General features: G+C 47.9%; 1 protein-coding gene across 1 annotated transcript; it reads left to right on the top strand.

Moving 5' to 3' along the window:
• The first annotated feature begins 241 nt into the window (after positions 1 to 241).
• Positions 242 to 15,943, top strand: osgin2 (oxidative stress induced growth inhibitor family member 2). Its single transcript, XM_042105892.1, has 7 exons — positions 242 to 537; positions 9,021 to 9,113; positions 9,691 to 9,827; positions 12,299 to 12,490; positions 13,700 to 13,791; positions 14,474 to 15,711; positions 15,912 to 15,943. Exons 2-7 carry the CDS (start codon positions 9,047 to 9,049, stop codon positions 15,941 to 15,943), a joined length of 1,758 nt encoding a protein of 585 aa, XP_041961826.1. The 5' UTR covers positions 242 to 537; positions 9,021 to 9,046.
• The last annotated feature ends 1,129 nt before the right edge of the window (positions 15,944 to 17,072 follow it).

Below are 17,072 nucleotides of genomic sequence, written 5' to 3'. Positions count from 1 at the left end.
AGTGTGGGATCCTGGAAGTCACCACTATTTCTGAATGAAGAGTGGTGCTTGTCTCTAAACTGGCCTCACGCGGTTGGGTCTGACCTGAGGTAAGAATGCAACATCGAGAAATGATCGATTAAGATTCCTCTTTGTGGACCAGCCGGTGAACTCCGCGCAGCATCCCTGGTTGCGAATCTGCGCTCGGTCTACATGCCTGTCGGTGCAACGCGAGGTACATGTGATGCGGGAGACTGCATATCTGCCGCCGTGCTCACGGGGTACGCTGCGTGTCCGCTGTCCGGCTGTTATTAAACCATGCGTCTCCTGCAAGGCGGAGAGTCACCACCGAGGTTGCCCTGATCCTGTCTGTTGCAAAGTGCGGCGGTCGGCGGACAGCGCATCCTGCAACCAAACGGCTCGTGTCATCATGCCTGGCCCACGGACACTCCCACCGCCAACACGGGCTATTTATACCGCCGAAGCGCTCGGAGGCAACCAGTGAGACGGGACGGATAGCGCATCACAGAATTCATCAGAAGTGTCTGTTCCACAGAGGTAAGCGAAACACGCCCGCCAGCACACAGACCGGACGCACACAAAACATTTCAATGTTGTGCCCATTGTACCTCTCCCAATGCCACCCTTACATGTTGACAGGGAGGACGGCTATGACCTAAATTATGCAAGGTTGATAATGACAGACACACTCCTGTGTGTCACTCCTGAGTGTCACCAAATCAACTCGCTCCGCTTTCTGTAGTGTATATGTTGAAGAGTGAATCTAGCCAGACGTCTCGTCTGTGCATGCGCGCAACATGCATTACACGCACATGCTACACTCACGTGCATACACATGCCCATATTGCTGTCGGTCGATTGTGGGATTGCCGGTGAGGTCATACGGTCATGTTCATTTTGTCAGAGGTATTGCAATTGCATTCCAGTCAAGTGGCCTGAATATACATGGTTATTGATAGCATGGTTATTTTAATCACTGAATAGAAGTGCACCTGCTAAATTCTTAGTCACTGTAAAAACAGAAGACATTGATCAGAAAAAATAAAGGGGTTTCGAGAAATAGCTTAAAAAATAGTGGAATGCCATTGTTTGATGCCAGCCAACAGGATGAATAACCACACATACAGTAAACAGTCAGACACACACTCACACACACACACACACACACCATGTAGACAGTAGACATGGAAATGGCTGGACCAAGTTGTCACTATCTACCATTATGTGAAATGTAAGTGATGTAAGTGCAACAACTATGCAATACACTACTGTAGGTGCCAATGATGCGAATCCACAGGCTTGCAATACACTACTGTAGGTGCCAATGATGCGAATCCACAGGCTTGCAATACACTACTGTAGGTGCCAATGATGCGAATCCACAGGCTTGCACTGCTCTCTCATCCCTAAGTCTTATTTTTCTTCCCCTAATGTGCAGTCATTCTGGCAGGAGGACTACGCATTGTTTTTAACTTTAGAAAATACCAATTTGTGACTCTATAGTAACTCACCATTATCTGGCTGTTGTCTAAAGATATTATTGACAGGTTTAGCTAGTTTTGTGTGTGAGAAGGTTTGAAGTATGTTTGTGTAAGGTTACAAAAATGTGCCATTGATGATTCCTTTAAAGATTAGTTTAAAATGTGGGTTGTGGTCCATTTTTACTGTACTTTTATACCAAAATGTGTAAGTGCATTTATATTGCATTTTATGGGTGATGTGAAGTAGGCTATATGATTTGTAAACTTTTACTATCATCACAAATTCAACTTACTGGATATATGTGTGTAGAAGCATTTTTTTTAAAAATATGCATACTTATATTGAAAAGCTTTAGTATTTTCTGTTGTTCAACTTCCATAAAGTGGAAGTTAATTAACATTTTATGGTCAAGTTTGTAACATGGTGCCTCCTGTTATAAGCACTGGCATTTGGCATTGGATTGGCTGTTTGTGTGTGTCATTCCGCCCACCAGTCTAGCTCTTTTCATCTCTCTCTTCTTCTTGCTCTCTCTCTCCTCCTATGAGCGGTGGATGGACAGATACGAGCGAGCGCATGTGACTGTGGAGCTGTGGTGTGTGGCCAGAGTGAATGTGGTCAGACAACTGTTAAATGGGCAACCAGTGGAGCGCAAATGCCAGTCTAGCCCCTGCCAACAGCTAACACCCCCCCCCCCCCCATTCAGCTCCAGCCCCTTACTCATCTCACCACCTCCACCCCCTGCAACACCCTCCTGCCACCTCCACCCCCTGCAACACCCTCCTGCCACCTCCACCCCCTGCAACACCCTCCTGCCACCTCCACCCCCTGCAACACCCTCCTGCCACTCTTTGCCCATGTACTTCTCAACCACTCTCACCACCCCCGGCTCCTCCACCTCCTCCAGCACCACCCCCGGCTCCTCCACCTCCTCCAGCAGCACCCCCGGCTCCCCCGGCTACACCCGCACCTCCACCCGTGACCCCCCCCACAGTCGCCCCTCGGAGGCAGGCAGCGGGTGGTGCTGGGGAAGGTAAACAGACAGTGGGGGTGTGGAAGGGCCTGGGGCGGCTCGGAAGGACATAAACACGCCGGGAGCCGGATTATGCGCTGCGCAGAGGTGTGATCAGGGGGGATTTGGGCCGGCTGGGAGGAAAACAATGAGTGCGCTCACAAAAACACACACACACACACACACACACACACACACACACGCGCGCGTGCGGTCTCCCGCTCAATGGCTCTGGCTACAAGCGGCAAAACCCAGCCAGTGCCGGTTCTCATAGAGTATGTGTGTGTGTGTGTGTGCCTGTCTGGGGGGTATTTTTGTAGATCTGTGTGTGTTCTTGTGTGTACATGTTTGCATATGCATATATAACAGTGTGTTTCGTTTGTTTATATGTGTTATCGACAAACCGGTCCATCCATTAACCTGTGGGCCCGGCAGGTGCGGCTATGTCCAGATTATATTGAGGATTTCGGTTGGATTGGGTCAGAATTGCTGGATAGCGGTGTTATGAGTAAATATCCATCTGCAGAATTTGATAGCAAGACTTTATTGGGCTAAAGTGGGATTTCCATCTCCTCTTCATTTCTCTTTGTCAAATGCTCATGCACACCAGAGAAAGCAGGGTCTCCATCATTGGTTGGATACAGAAATATTCCATCAGAGGGAAAAAAAGCCTATATCTACATGATAAAATAAACTGCTGCTTTAAATAATCTAGACAATAGCCTAAATTAAGCGTTTATTTCATAAAACATCTGATATAATTGGATAGCATTCATGTCAGTAGATCCTAACCACAATATTCTGGCAAAGTCCCTGTTGCTCAGCTTCTTCTTTGATAAGAAAAAAAGCAGCACAAGTTACTTCCACACAAGTTACCGCCACACAAGTTACCACCTCACAAGTTACCACCCATCACAGGCTTTCAGGCTGAAGTGCACTGTGCCATGGGCTCCGTGAGTAGATCTGAGCCAACGATGTTTTTGTTGCCACAGAACTATGTGGCAGAGAGGAAAAGTGAGTGACGGAGAGATGAAAAAAGTAGAACAAGAGACGGTTTGTTTTGGACTTTCATTCCCTCTTCTGCCTCACTTTACCCTCTCCCTCTATTTCTCTTTCCCTCTCTTGCTCTCTCCCCCCCCCCCCCCCACACACTGTTTTTTATCCTGACTGTCTCCCTCTGTCTGTCTGCATGCTGAGAGAGTCAGCTGGGCCATTGAAAGAGATGAGATCAAATAGCATGACGACGCGCAGACGAGAAAAACAACATAGACGCTCACACAATGAGAGCCCGGGGCCAAAAAACAACCGGCCCGACTCTTTGTCCGCGGTCGGTCACAGGCCTGTTGTGACGCTGCCGGCCACTGAAAGCGGGTCACAAACAGGTGGATGGCCCAATAGGCCCATGTGGTGCGCCCATAGCAGCAGAGGGTGTGTGTGGGGTGGGGGGCTGGGGGGTATAGGCCCGTGTGGTGCGCCCATAGCAGCAGAGGGTGTGTGTGGGGTGGGTGTGTGGGGTGTGTGTGGGGGTAGAGGTCCGTGTCTGTGTGTGCCAGGTGGACAGAGTAGGGGCCTCCTTCACAACAGGCTGTCCATCATGCACCATCCGAATGCTGGAGGAGAAGTGCTGACTGCTGCCGACTGCTGCCGTCTAACCGTCTAACCGTGGAGAATGCTGCCGTCTAACCGTCTAACCGTGTGGAGAATGCTGCCGTCTAACCGTCTAACCGTCTAACCGTGTAGAATGCTGCCGTCTAACCGTCTAACCGTGGAGAATGCTGCCGTGTAACCGTGTAGAATGCTGCCGTCTAACCGTGTGGAGAATGCTGCCGTCTAACCGTGTGGAGAATGCTGCCGTCTAACCGTGTGGAGAATGCTGCCGTCTAACCGTGTAGAATGCTGCCGTCTAACCGTGTGGAGAATGCTGCCGTCTAACCGTGTAGAATGCTGCCGTCTAACCGTGTGGAGAATGCTGCCGTCTAACCGTGTGGAGAATGCTGCCGTCTAACCGTGTGGAGAATGCTGCCGTCTAACCGTGTAGAATGCTGCCGTCTAACCGTGTGGAGAATGCTGCCGTCTAACCGTGTAGAATGCTGCCGTCTAACCGTGTAGAATGCTGCCGTCTAACCGTGTAGAATGCTGCCGTCTAACCGTCTAACCGTGTGGAGAATGCTGCCGTCTAACCGTGTAGAATGCTGCCGTCTAACCGTGTAGAATGCTGCCGTCTAACCGTGTAGAATGCTGCCGTCTAACCGTCTAACCGTGTGGAGAATGCTGCCGTCTAACCGTGTAGAATGCTGCCGTCTAACCGTGTGGAGAATGCTGCCGTCTAACCGTCTAACCGTGTGGAGAATGCTGCCGTCTAACCGTGTGGAGAATGCTGCCGTCTAACCGTGTAGAATGCTGCCGTCTAACCGCGTGGAGAATGCTGCCGTCTAACCGCGTGGAGAATGCTGCCGTCTAACCGCGTGGAGAATGCTGCCGTCTAACCGTGTAGAATGCTGCCGTCTAACCGTGTGGAGAATGCTGCCGTCTAACCGCGTGGAGAATGCTGCCGTCTAACCGCGTGGAGAATGCTGCCGTCTAACCGCGTGGAGAATGCTGCCGTCTAACCGTGTAGAATGCTGCCGTCTAACCGCGTGGAGAATGCTGCCGTCTAACCGTGTGCTGACTGCTGCCGACTAACCGTCTAACCGTGTAGAATGCTGCCGTCTAACCGCGTGGAGAATGCTGCCGTCTAACCGTGTAGAATGCTGCCGTCTAACCGCGTGGAGAATGCTGCCGTCTAACCGTGTGGAGAATGCTGCCGTCTAACCGTGTGGAGAATGCTGCCGTCTAACCGCGTGGAGAATGCTGCCGTCTAACCGTGTAGAATGCTGCCGTCTAACCGCGTGGAGAATGCTGCCGTCTAACCGTGTGGAGAATGCTGCCGTCTAACCGTCTAACCGTGTAGAATGCTGCCGTCTAACCGTGTGGAGAATGCTGCCGTCTAACCGTCTAACCGTGTAGAATGCTGCCGTCTAACCGTGTGGAGAATGCTGCCGTCTAACCGTCTAACCGTGTGGAGAATGCTGCCGTCTAACCGTGTGGAGAATGCTGCCGTCTAACCGTGTGGAGAATGCTGCCGTCTAACCGTCTAACCGTGTAGAATGCTGCCGACTGCTGCCGTCTAACCGTGTGGAGAATGCTGCCGTCTAACCGTGTGGAGAATGCTGCCGTCTAACCGTCTAACCGTGTGGAGAATGCTGCCGTCTAACCGTGTAACCGTGTAGAATGCTGCCGTCTAACCGTGTGGAGAATGCTGCCGTCTAACCGTGTGGAGAATGCTGCCGTCTAACCGTGTAGAATGCTGCCGTCTAACCGTGTGGAGAATGCTGCCGTCTAACCGTGTAGAATGCTGCCGTCTAACCGTGTAGAATGCTGCCGTCTAACCGTGTAGAATGCTGCCGTCTAACCGTGGAGACTGCTGCCGTCTAACCGTGTGGAGAATGCTGCCGTCTAACCGTGTAGAATGCTGCCGTCTAACCGTGTAGAATGCTGCCGTCTAACCGTGGAGACTGCTGCCGTCTAACCGTGTGGAGAATGCTGCCGTCTAACCGTGTAGAATGCTGCCGTCTAACCGTGTAGAATGCTGCCGTCTAACCGTGTAGAATGCTGCCGTCTAACCGTGTGGAGAATGCTGCCGTCTAACCGTGTGGAGAATGCTGCCGTCTAACCGTGTAGAATGCTGCCGTCTAACCGTGTGGAGAATGCTGCCGTCTAACCGTCTAACCGTGTAGAATGCTGCCGTCTAACCGTCTAACCGTGTGGAGAATGCTGCCGTCTAACCGTGTAGAATGCTGCCGTCTAACCGTGTAGAATGCTGCCGTCTAACCGTGTAGAATGCTGCCGTCTAACCGTCTAACCGTGTAGAATGCTGCCGTCTAACCGTGTAGAATGCTGCCGTCTAACCGTCTAACCGTGTGGAGAATGCTGCCGTCTAACCGTGTAGAATGCTGCCGTCTAACCGTGTAGAATGCTGCCGTCTAACCGTGTGGAGACTGCTGCCGTCTAACCGCGTGGAGAATGCTGCCGTCTAACCGTGTAGAATGCTGCCGTCTAACCGTGTAGAATGCTGCCGTCTAACCGCGTGGAGAATGCTGCCGTCTAACCGTGTAGAATGCTGCCGTCTAACCGTGTAGAATGCTGCCGTCTAACCGTGTGGAGAATGCTGCCGTCTAACCGTGTAGAATGCTGCCGTCTAACCGTGTAGAATGCTGCCGTCTAACCGTGTGGAGAATGCTGCCGTCTAACCGTGTAGAATGCTGCCGTCTAACCGCGTGGAGAATGCTGCCGTCTAACCGCGTGGAGAATGCTGCCGTCTAACCGTGTGGAGAATGCTGCCGTCTAACCGTGTAGAATGCTGCCGTCTAACCGCGTGGAGAATGCTGCCGTGTGGAGAATGCTGCCGTCTAACCGTGTGGAGAATGCTGTGACTTTGGCCGCATTGTGCTTGACCAATGCCAGCAATTCCAGAAGTGCAGGAGTGCGATAGTCCTGATAGAACCCCAAAAGAGGCTACACTACAGCCTAGTAGATGCTGTTTAAAGGGGTCAAGTGCAGCTGGGAAGCATAGTGTGTATCACACACAATTGAAGCTAGATGTATCCCCTGTCAAATCTACATAAGATCATAACAATACTAATAATCATATAATTGATGGCCACAGAGCAGTAATAAGCTTGCTCCAACACAACAAATAAATAACCCAAGAACACATCATCATAAGCCACTTCAAAATTCAAAGTCTGCTTTATTGTCAATTTCTTCACATGCCCAGACATACAACGAGATCGAAATTCATTTCTCACTATCCCACGGTGAAGACAAGACATATTTTACCAATTAAGTCCACAGGCAAACATAACATTCAAGTAAACAATAAATGAGTAAATAAAAAGGCACATACAATGAAGAAATAAGAGCAGCAAAATTGGGTTGAAATTGTGCATAGACAGTCAATATAATAGTGCAAAGTCAGGCCAATAAATGGCTGAGGTAGTTCTGTTTGACCTAAGTAAGCAAGTGGCATAGTGGTGCAAGTTATGTAAGAGCAGCAGAAGTGTTGTTTTCAGGACAACAGGACAACAACAGTTGCAAAGTGTACAAGTTCATATTAGCATCTGAAGACAGCAGACGGAATGGACGCTTATGATATTCTCTGGTCAGAACAAGTGAAAAGCATTCTTAGTTCTTGTGTTTGCTTTGGCCCGGCTGGGATGTGCAAATTCTTTGTTAGAGTTTTTCCTGTACTGAGGAGGCTGTGTGATGATAAGATACAGGAGAGAGTTTTTCGTGTATTGAGGAGGCTGTGTGATGATTAGATACAGGAGAGATGTTGCGTCTCGTATGTACCACAACAGAGCCACAGGAAGTTTGTCCACTTCTCCCTTGAGTGACTCTTTGGAGAAGGCCACATGTTATTATGGGCTGTTTTTGCAGTGGGGACAGATCTTCCATGTTTTCCCATTTGACCCGACACAGCTTGACTGGATTCGACTCCTCTTGTCTTTGGCTGTTTTTGTGAAGTCTTGCTCCTCTGAAAATAGCTTGACCTTAAATTTTGTGGAGACTTGATTTTGCAGCTGTGACTGATCTTGTAGAGTGCCAGCAACACTCGAGCTTGCTTGTCTACACAAGTCTTATTTGTAGCTCTGTGGCCTCAGTACATCGTAAGTATAATAGTATTTCATACACACAGGTATGGGGAAGCACTGTGTTGAATGTTTGTGGTAAAACTTTGTGGGTTCGGAGATCAGTTCATGTCACTTTTTTAAAGTTAAATGGAAGATGTCACATTTTATATATTATTTTGCTAATTTATCAATCAGGTGACTCATTCAAATTCACACGTTAAATTACACATTACTGTAATGCTAATGTCAAATCATCTCGTTAAACAAATGCAGAATAAGACCATTAATTGAGCGGCATGGCACATCTTTATCCTGTTACTGTAGTCAAGTTTACATGGACACTTTTAATCCAATTAAAAACAGAATAACGGCTCAATCGGAATAAAAAAGAGTTAGTGTATTCCTATTCCAATTAAACAGCCATGTATACGGCCAATCGGATTGCCTGCTGTAAACAGACGGCACAAACTTCTCAATCAGAATAGTTTATTCAGAATGACAAAAAAACTGTCCATGTAAACGTGACTTGTGTAACTCTTACAGCTGCATTGTTTGTCATTTTTCAATGATTAATTTTTATTATGTGTCATATAGGCACAAAGAAAACATGTATTCTTAAGTATTTCCTGTATAATTGTTTTACTGTCAAAAAGTTCCCTCCATGTTGTGCCGATACAGGAAACATGGTAACTGAGGAGACTATGATGAGTGACCAGGATGCATATGTGTGTGTGTGTGTTTGTGATTGTGTGTGTGTGTGCTGTGTGTGTTTTGTGTGTGTACATGTGTGTTTTGTGTGTGCTGTGTGTGTATTTATGTGTGCTGTGTGTGTGTGTGTGTGTGTGATCTCCCTGCAGTGCCAGCTCTGTCTCTGGCTGCTACTATGCCTCTACTGGAAGAAAGCTCTCTGCCCAGGGACGGCCCTCCCACTGTGCCAGTAGTCATTATCGGTGAGACATGCACGCACACACCCACAGCACAGTCCAAACACACACACACACCCACAGCACAGTCCAAACACTTGCTCCACAACAGTGTGAGGGAACTTGTTGTGTGTGCCAGCAAACGTTAAGTAATCAAGGCCGCATGGTGACCTTAGGTTACATAAACCAGTACAACCTGCTGGACAGCTTCAGTGATCTTTGTAATTACAGAATCCTGTGACACAAACATTCTGTGCCCTCTCCTATTTCTCATAAATTCACCTACTTCTACTTTCTTTACTAATCAAATGTTTCTAAAATGTTACTAAAATGTAAGTACAATTGGATCTGCACTAGGTTTTGAACATTAGATATCTCTGTAAATCCATTGGATCTGTGGCCACATTGCACAATTATAAGGTTATAATTGAGGATTGTTTCCGACATTTTTATCCAATGCTGTGGTCGAAGTCAGTTTCTCCTTACATCACTAAATCTCACATCTCAGACCTGTATAGCCTGTAGTGTTATCACTGATGAGAATGGAAAACACATGAACTCTCACTGCTGGGACACTAGGCATTGTTTTGACTTCCTCTCCCAGGTAACGGCCCCTCAGGTATCTGCCTGTCGTACCTGCTGAGTGGATACACCCCCTACCTGGACCCAGCCACAGTGCACCCAAACCCAGTGCTGTATCGCAAGCTGCAGGAGAGCAAGCACCTGCCTATCACCGAGCAGGTAACACACACACACACACACACACACACACACACACACACACAAACACACACACACACACACACACACACACACACACACACGCACACGCACACGCACACGCACGCACACGCACACGCACGCGCACGCGCGCACACGCACATACGCACCTTACAGAATTATTGCCACCCCTGGTAACTGGTAACACTCTCATTAACTAAGAAGTTGAATATAATTAGGAAAATGCAGCATGTGGCAATGTGTTTTTGTTAAAAATATTTATTTGTTTATGTTTCTTTTTCTCAGAATAAATTTGCTTCCCTTCAAGGTTGGATTTTTCCTCATTGTTTTCATTGTGCATTGTTACAATAAATCACCAAAAAAGTATTTTTAATACCTGTTTTTAGTCAACTTTACCAGGGGTGCCAATAATTGTGGAGGGGTACTGAAGCTAGTAAACAAGGAAATAATAGAGAATTTTTACACTTCACTTCACAGACATGCATGGACGCGCACACACATAGACACTCACACACACAGACAGGGGCGGACTGGGACCAAAAATCGTCCCTGGCATATTTGGCCCAAGCGGCCCTCAAATCGGTGGGGCACACCTAATTAAATACAAAATCTTTGCATTACCCTTAAATATGCATATATTTTCAACTGTCATGGAGCACTGAAAGTGATGTAGGCCTCATTGGCTATCACTCTGACTGATCAGAGGTAGGCATGGAGCATATGATCTCCATATTCAAGTAGGCTAACAAGCAATTATTAAATAAGAGTTTCTGCTTGAATTCAAAGTATCATTTCAAATTATTAAATAGGCTACAATTGACAGCAGTACCAAAAATTACTGAAGCCTATGTGTAAAGAGTTAAATTACCCAGATTGTCTTTAATGTAATTTATACCAGTTATCCTTGTAGGACAACTGAAACAACACAAACAGGGCTGTTGCTGGAAATATTGTATTTACTGTATACTACCTACCTACATTGCTGGTACATTTTGGAACAGTACAGCTACATGAACTAATTATCTTAGTGTCTTCCAGTAGCCTATCGAATAGGTTATATATACTGTAGCTTAGTTGGCTTGTGCATGACGTGACGTTTTGTAACCTACATTTCCGTCAGTCTACAGTCTTTTAGCCCATCTTTACCATGATAACCCTTCCAAGATAGAACCCTTCTCTACTTTGAGAGACCAACCACCATTCATGCCATCGATGTTGAATTTTGGGCGTCTGACGGAAACTGATCAATCTGACCAACAATTAACGTTGATTTGACACTCTTTTGCTGTCCGGGTTTGCAAATCATTCATTTAGAAAATTTAAGTTGCGCTATTTGTTATTATAATCATTAGGCTACCATATCATTACATTATCACAATTAATAAGTCATCATTATCATAGTCAGCATGGCATGGCATGCATGTCACACCTGTTCTACCACTGAGTTCTTATCATGTAGCCTCAACTAGGCTCGCACTCTCCACCTGCTCACTGTCCCTTGCTCTGTATGCTTGCTTACATCCTTGTTCAAACTCAACGAACTTCAACATGTTGCTGACATATGCTAGCCTACTTGCAATATTGCATTTTTTAAGCTTCTACATTGGTGTTAATTTTGCAAAATTGTCACTACCGGCACCCGCCGCAATTTTTTGTAGGCAACTTCGATTAACTTTTGATGCGCTCACAGAATCCTGGCTCTGAGCCAAAATGGGAGGGGTGGGGCCTGACGTGAGCTGTTATTGGATCAGTCCAGTGTCAATTTTGAAATGTAACCAATGGGCTGCTGATTGCCCTTCCTTTGGGCCGATAGTTGGCCAAAATAATTAAATTATATATATAGCCTATTCTATCGGCCCAAAAGGTGCGCCGGCCCACCGGAAAAATATAGTATAAGTATATATACTCTTTTGATCCCGTGAGGGAAATTTGGTCTCTGCATTTATCCCAATCCGTGAATTAGTGAAACACACACAGCACACAGTGTACACACAGTGAGGTGAAGCACACACTAATCCCGGCGCAGTGAGCTGCCTGCATCAACAGCGGCGCTCTGGGAGCAGTGAGGGGTTAGGTGCCTCGCTCAGGGGCACTTCAGCCGTGCCTACTGGTCGGGGTTCGAACCGGCAACCCTCTGGTTACAGGTCCAAAGTGCTAACCAGTAGGCCACGGCTGCCCAAAGGCCCGGTATGCCAGATGGCCAGTCCGCCCATGCACACACACACACAAAATAAACAACAGCCTTAGAAATGTTCTCTCGAGTTCACACAAATTAACTTGTTGTAGTAGTGAGCTTGTGTGGATTAATCATAATCTTAAAGGACTTTAGAACGAGCCTTTAAAAGGTGTTTTAGTAGTGAATTTGTGTGGCTTAATTATAACCTTAAAGAACTTTGGAATGAGCCCTTAAAATGTGTTTGTGCATACATATGTGTGTGTGTGTGTGTGTGTGTTTGTGTGTGTGCGTACAGGACCTGGAGCTCCTGTGTGAGGGCCTGGAGGGTCGCTCTGCCAACCCCGTGGCGGTGCTGTTTGACACTCTGCTGCACCCCAACGCAGACATGGGCTTCGAGCTGCCCCCTGTGTTGCAGTGGAGGCTGGAGCCTCAGCGCCACATACCCCACCTGGTGCTGGGCAAGGCCACCCCTGGGGGCGCCTGGCATGTGAGTCCCATCATACACAGTACACACCCAGAGTTAGATTGGAGGATACATACCCTTCTCTTCTCTGGCACATGAGTCCCATCATACACACACCCAGAGTTTGATTAGAGGATACATAACCTTCTCTTCTCTGGCACGTGAGTCCCATCATACACACACCCAGAGTTAGATTAGAGGATACATACCCTTCTCTTCTCTGGCACGTGAGTCCCATCATACACACACCCAGAGTTAGATTAGAGGATACATACCCTTCTCTTCTCTGTGTGTGTGAGTCCCATCATACACAGTACACACCCAGAGTTAGATTAGAGGATACATACCCTTCTCTTCTCTGTGTGTGTGATAACCCTAGTCTGACACTGTTAACCTACTTTAGCATAATTCCCTGGGCATGTGTTATACCAGTTAGCCCACAGTTAACCTAAAGCTAAATAAGATCCGAGTTTGAGTCCGACCCGGGTGATTTCCTGATTCCACCCCATCTCTCTCTCCCACTTGCTTTCTGTCACTTCCTCCACTGTCTTTTTATAAATGTAAATATGAATTCTTGAAGGATTCTTAATTCTGACAAATTCTGATGAACTGGCATACGGTACTATTTTGTATCCCAGTGGGCACATTTTTTATTATTTATTATTTAAATATTTAAGGGCCTTGTTTATGAGCATGTGTGGATGACATAGATTTAAGGTAAAATATGTAACTGTATTAGCTGTTCAACCCTTTTTCACCTTTTATAAAAATTGGCTGCCGTGGCCCCCAGGGAACAAAATCTGAGGCACCTACCATTCTAAATCTGATCGGACCCCCTTTGTTATTTTTTTTCACCAAATTTGATGCTTTTATCACAAAGTGATACATTTTTGTGCTTAACTTCCCCCACTAAACGGTAAACTAATGGGCTGTCCTTTCATCTAACTCTGGGGTAGATGGCAAATGACCCAATTTCCCAGAAAGTTGTCGTGCTCCTTTAAGCCTGCCATGAGCTGTGCTTGTGTGTGCTGGGTCTGATGATGCTCGGGTCTGATGATGCTCGGGTCTGATGATGCGCTTTCCCTGTGTGTGCCGGGTCTGATGATGCTCGGGTCTGATGATGCGCTTTCCCTGTGTGTGCCGGGTCTGATGATGCTCGGGTCTGATGATGCTCGGGCCTGATGATGCTCGGGCCTGACGATGCTCGGGTCTGATGATGCGCTGTTTCTCCAGGCTATGGAGGGCTCAATGCTGACCATCAGCCTGGGCATCTGGATGGAGCTGCCAGGGGTCAACTACAGGGACATGTGCCCAGTCAAACGCAGGTGAGGCAGGATGTGCTCTGCATTTCACTGGCTTTGTATCTGTACTCCACGTAATGACAATCTAATATTATTTCATGCAATCAAATAAATGTAATTTATCTAATATAATCTAGATTAATCTGTTTGTGAAAGTGAAATGACTAACGGGATGAATGAGATGGATTTAGGGCTTTGAGAGAGAGATGGAGTCAGGTTAGAGAAGAGGGATAGAGTCAGGTTAGAGAAGATAGAGGGATTGAGTCAGGTTAGAGAAGATGAGATAGAGTCAGGTTAGAGAAGATGAGATGGAGTCAGGTTAGAGAAGATGAGATGGAGTCAGGTTAGAGAAGATAGAGGGATGGAGTCAGGTTAGAGAAGATGAGATGGAGTCAGGTTAGAGAAGATGAGATGGAGTCAGGTTAGAGAAGATAGAGGGATGGAGTCAGGTTAGAGAAGATGAGATGGAGTCAGGTTAGAGAAGATGAGATGGAGTCAGGTTAGAGAAGATAGAGGGATGGAGTCAGGTTAGAGAAGATGAGATGAACAGCCAACAAGCAGGAAGGCTTTAAAACAGCTGTTCAAGTAGACACATTTTTTGACACTCAAAAAGAGGGTAGTGACATTATGTTATCAATGAAGAATCATCAGTAATGAAGTAAAATTGGATTGAAATGTGACTTATTTAATGGCTCTTTGTGTCCAGGGGGGTGGCCAGTGACCGCGCCTCACCAGAGGACATCTCCTCGTACTACAAGAACTACGTGAAGCTGATGGGTCTGCAGAAGAATTTTGTGGACAACACCTACGTCACCTCTGTGCAGAGACTCCACCGCGGTCGCCACGGGGACGACCTGACCAACGGCCACGGCAAGGACGGCGACCTGGCGAACGGCGTGAAGCGAAACGTCGTGGAGAACGGCGTGGAGAGCAGCGGCAGCAGCGACGGTGAGGAGAAGATGGCCGACGAGGTGGACCAGGGGAAAAAGATGGTCAACGGCGGAGTGGGCGGCGGCATCGGGGTCTCCCCTGGGCTGGCGCAGGGGCTGTGGGAGGTTCGGGGCTACCAGCGCGTCCAAGATGACACCCACGTCCCCTTCAGCCTGTTCGCCGAAAACGTGGTCCTGGCCACGGGGGCGTCCGATTCGCCGGCGCGGCTCGGCGTGGAGGGCGAGGACCTCCCCTTCGTCTTCCACAGCGTGCGCGCCCTCGGTGCGGCCCTGACCGCTGGCGCGGCGCCCTCTGAGCCCGTGCTGGTGGTGGGCGCGGGGCTGAGCGCGGCCGACGCCGTCCTGTGTGCCCGTAACCATGGCATCCCCGTGTTACACGCCTTCCGCAAGCGCGCCGATGACCCGCAGCTCATCTTCAAGCAGCTGCCCAAGACCCTCTACCCCGAGTACCACCGCGTCTACCACATGATGTGCTCCCAGAGCCCCCCCATGGCCCCCAGCCCCACTCCCAGCTCGGCCTCCCCCGCCAGTGGGGCCCCTGCCCCTGCCCCTGCCCCTGCCCCAGCCGCAGGCCCGAAGGCCAGCTACGTCAGCTTCCCCGAGCACTGCGTGGTCTCCTTCCAGCCGGACATGCGCTGCGTGCTCCAGGGCCCCGGCGGCTCGCTCCGCGCCCTCAAGGTCTCCATGGCGCTGGTGCTAATCGGCTCGCACCCGAACCTGTTTTTCCTGAAGGAGCAGGGCCGCTACCTGGGCCTGGACACCAGCCGGCCCATCTCGTGCAAGCGCAACCCGCTGGACATCCACCCGTACACGTTCGAGTGCGGCGCCGAGCCGGGCCTGTTCGCCATGGGCCCGCTGGTGGGCGACAACTTTGTGCGCTTCCTCAAGGGTGGCGCTCTGGGCATCGCCAGCTGCCTGCTGAAGAGACTCAAGGAGAAGAAGAAGAGGGGCAAGCTCATCGCCAGCGGAGCCCTTCAGAGAGGGGAGGGCGGAGGCCTGGGGGGGGGGGGGGGGAGGGGGAGGGTTCCTCTGAGAAGCGCAGAGAGAAAACGAGCGCAAGAGAGAGAAGGAAGACAAGTTGGTGAGAACGAATGCTGCTTTTCCACGTAGGGTGGCATCTCTTTTATTTTCTAAATCTCATGTATGCAGTGGATATCTCTATTTTAACCTGAAAGCTTTCTTACCATTTTTAAGAGTACTTAAAGATGAAAGTGAATAGAGGCTAGAGGAGCAAATAGAATTTCCTTCTCCTGTTCTGTGTCCGGGTCGACAGGAAGCCTTCCACATGGGCAGCAGCTCTCAGAGGCCATGTACAGCTATTTTCTTCATGTTATGCATTCAGGGCTTTTTTTTTTTTGATGTCGCTCACACTTTTGACCTTTATTTTTAGTCAAACTGTTATTGTGAAAAAACACCATGTTTTGTTGAATTTGTGGCATCTAAAAATGCACAAATGACACACCACCTCCACAAACACTGACGTAAACTGACTCAAATCAACATACAGCTTTCTTTGTCACTTTCCAGATGAGGGTCAAGGCACATAAAGAACACTTAAAAGCATGTCAGAAGCAATGCTTTCTGGCCATATACCCAAATATTCCTTCAAACTCATCTGAAGTTTTAAATGGTTGCTCAGAAATCCAACATTAAACCAAATCTTTCAGCCAGTAAAGTGCCAAAATATCCCTGTGCTGGTGATGCTTGAATGAGCTTAACTGACCTCTGTTTTTGGACAATAACACTAAAATTAAGACAAGCGACTAATTTGACTCAAAATATGTGTAATAGGACACATTAGGCCCTCAAACAAACAGAGTGCATGGAAAGACATAAATATATCCAGGCCTGCACTGAACACATGACCTAGGTACTGATGTTCTCTTTAAGATGGATTCCTGCTTGGGCATAGTAGATGGCACTGTAAGTGGAACACCACACACACTCTCCAAGATGCCAAAAATATACAAGACCTTGATCTGCAGCCTGCTCTTGTGGGTAGAAATGTTAGTAGTGCCCGGCTTCAAGTAGCTATGGCTGTGTTAAACATGGTTAGATTCAACACAGGCACATTCTTTTATTCTGATTGCAGACAAAACTTGATGCCTTTACCATCATTTCTATACTATAAGCCAAGGTTTATACATTGATTTCTTCAGCTATGAGGTTAAATACACGGTGGCAGTTAATATGGTATTAATATGGTTTCGTTTTTTTTTTTGACTAGCTTAAAACACTGTCCTGCGGTTTATACACAATGTGGCTAATACACAGGAAATGACTACATCTCCTGCCACCTCAATAACAACCAACCAAATGCAGATCAGGTTGCCTTTAGGTTGTTAATTAATTACT

The sequence above is a fragment of the Alosa sapidissima genome, chromosome 10 (genome assembly GCF_018492685.1).
Source record: "Alosa sapidissima isolate fAloSap1 chromosome 10, fAloSap1.pri, whole genome shotgun sequence".
Classification (NCBI taxonomy): Eukaryota; Metazoa; Chordata; class Actinopteri; order Clupeiformes; family Clupeidae; genus Alosa; species Alosa sapidissima.
Note: the sequence above shows the minus strand (reverse complement) of the source record. Positions and strands in the feature narration are given on the sequence as shown.

Coding starts and splice junctions, on each gene's coding strand:
- osgin2 (XM_042105892.1), top strand. CDS start 9,047: ATGCCTCTACTGGAAGAAAGCTCTCTGCCCAGGGACGGCCCTCCCACT. Junction 9,828..12,298: donor ACCTGCCTATCACCGAGCAG/GTAACACACACA, acceptor GTGTGCGTACAG/GACCTGGAGCTCCTGTGTGA. Junction 13,792..14,473: donor ATGTGCCCAGTCAAACGCAG/GTGAGGCAGGAT, acceptor CTTTGTGTCCAG/GGGGGTGGCCAGTGACCGCG.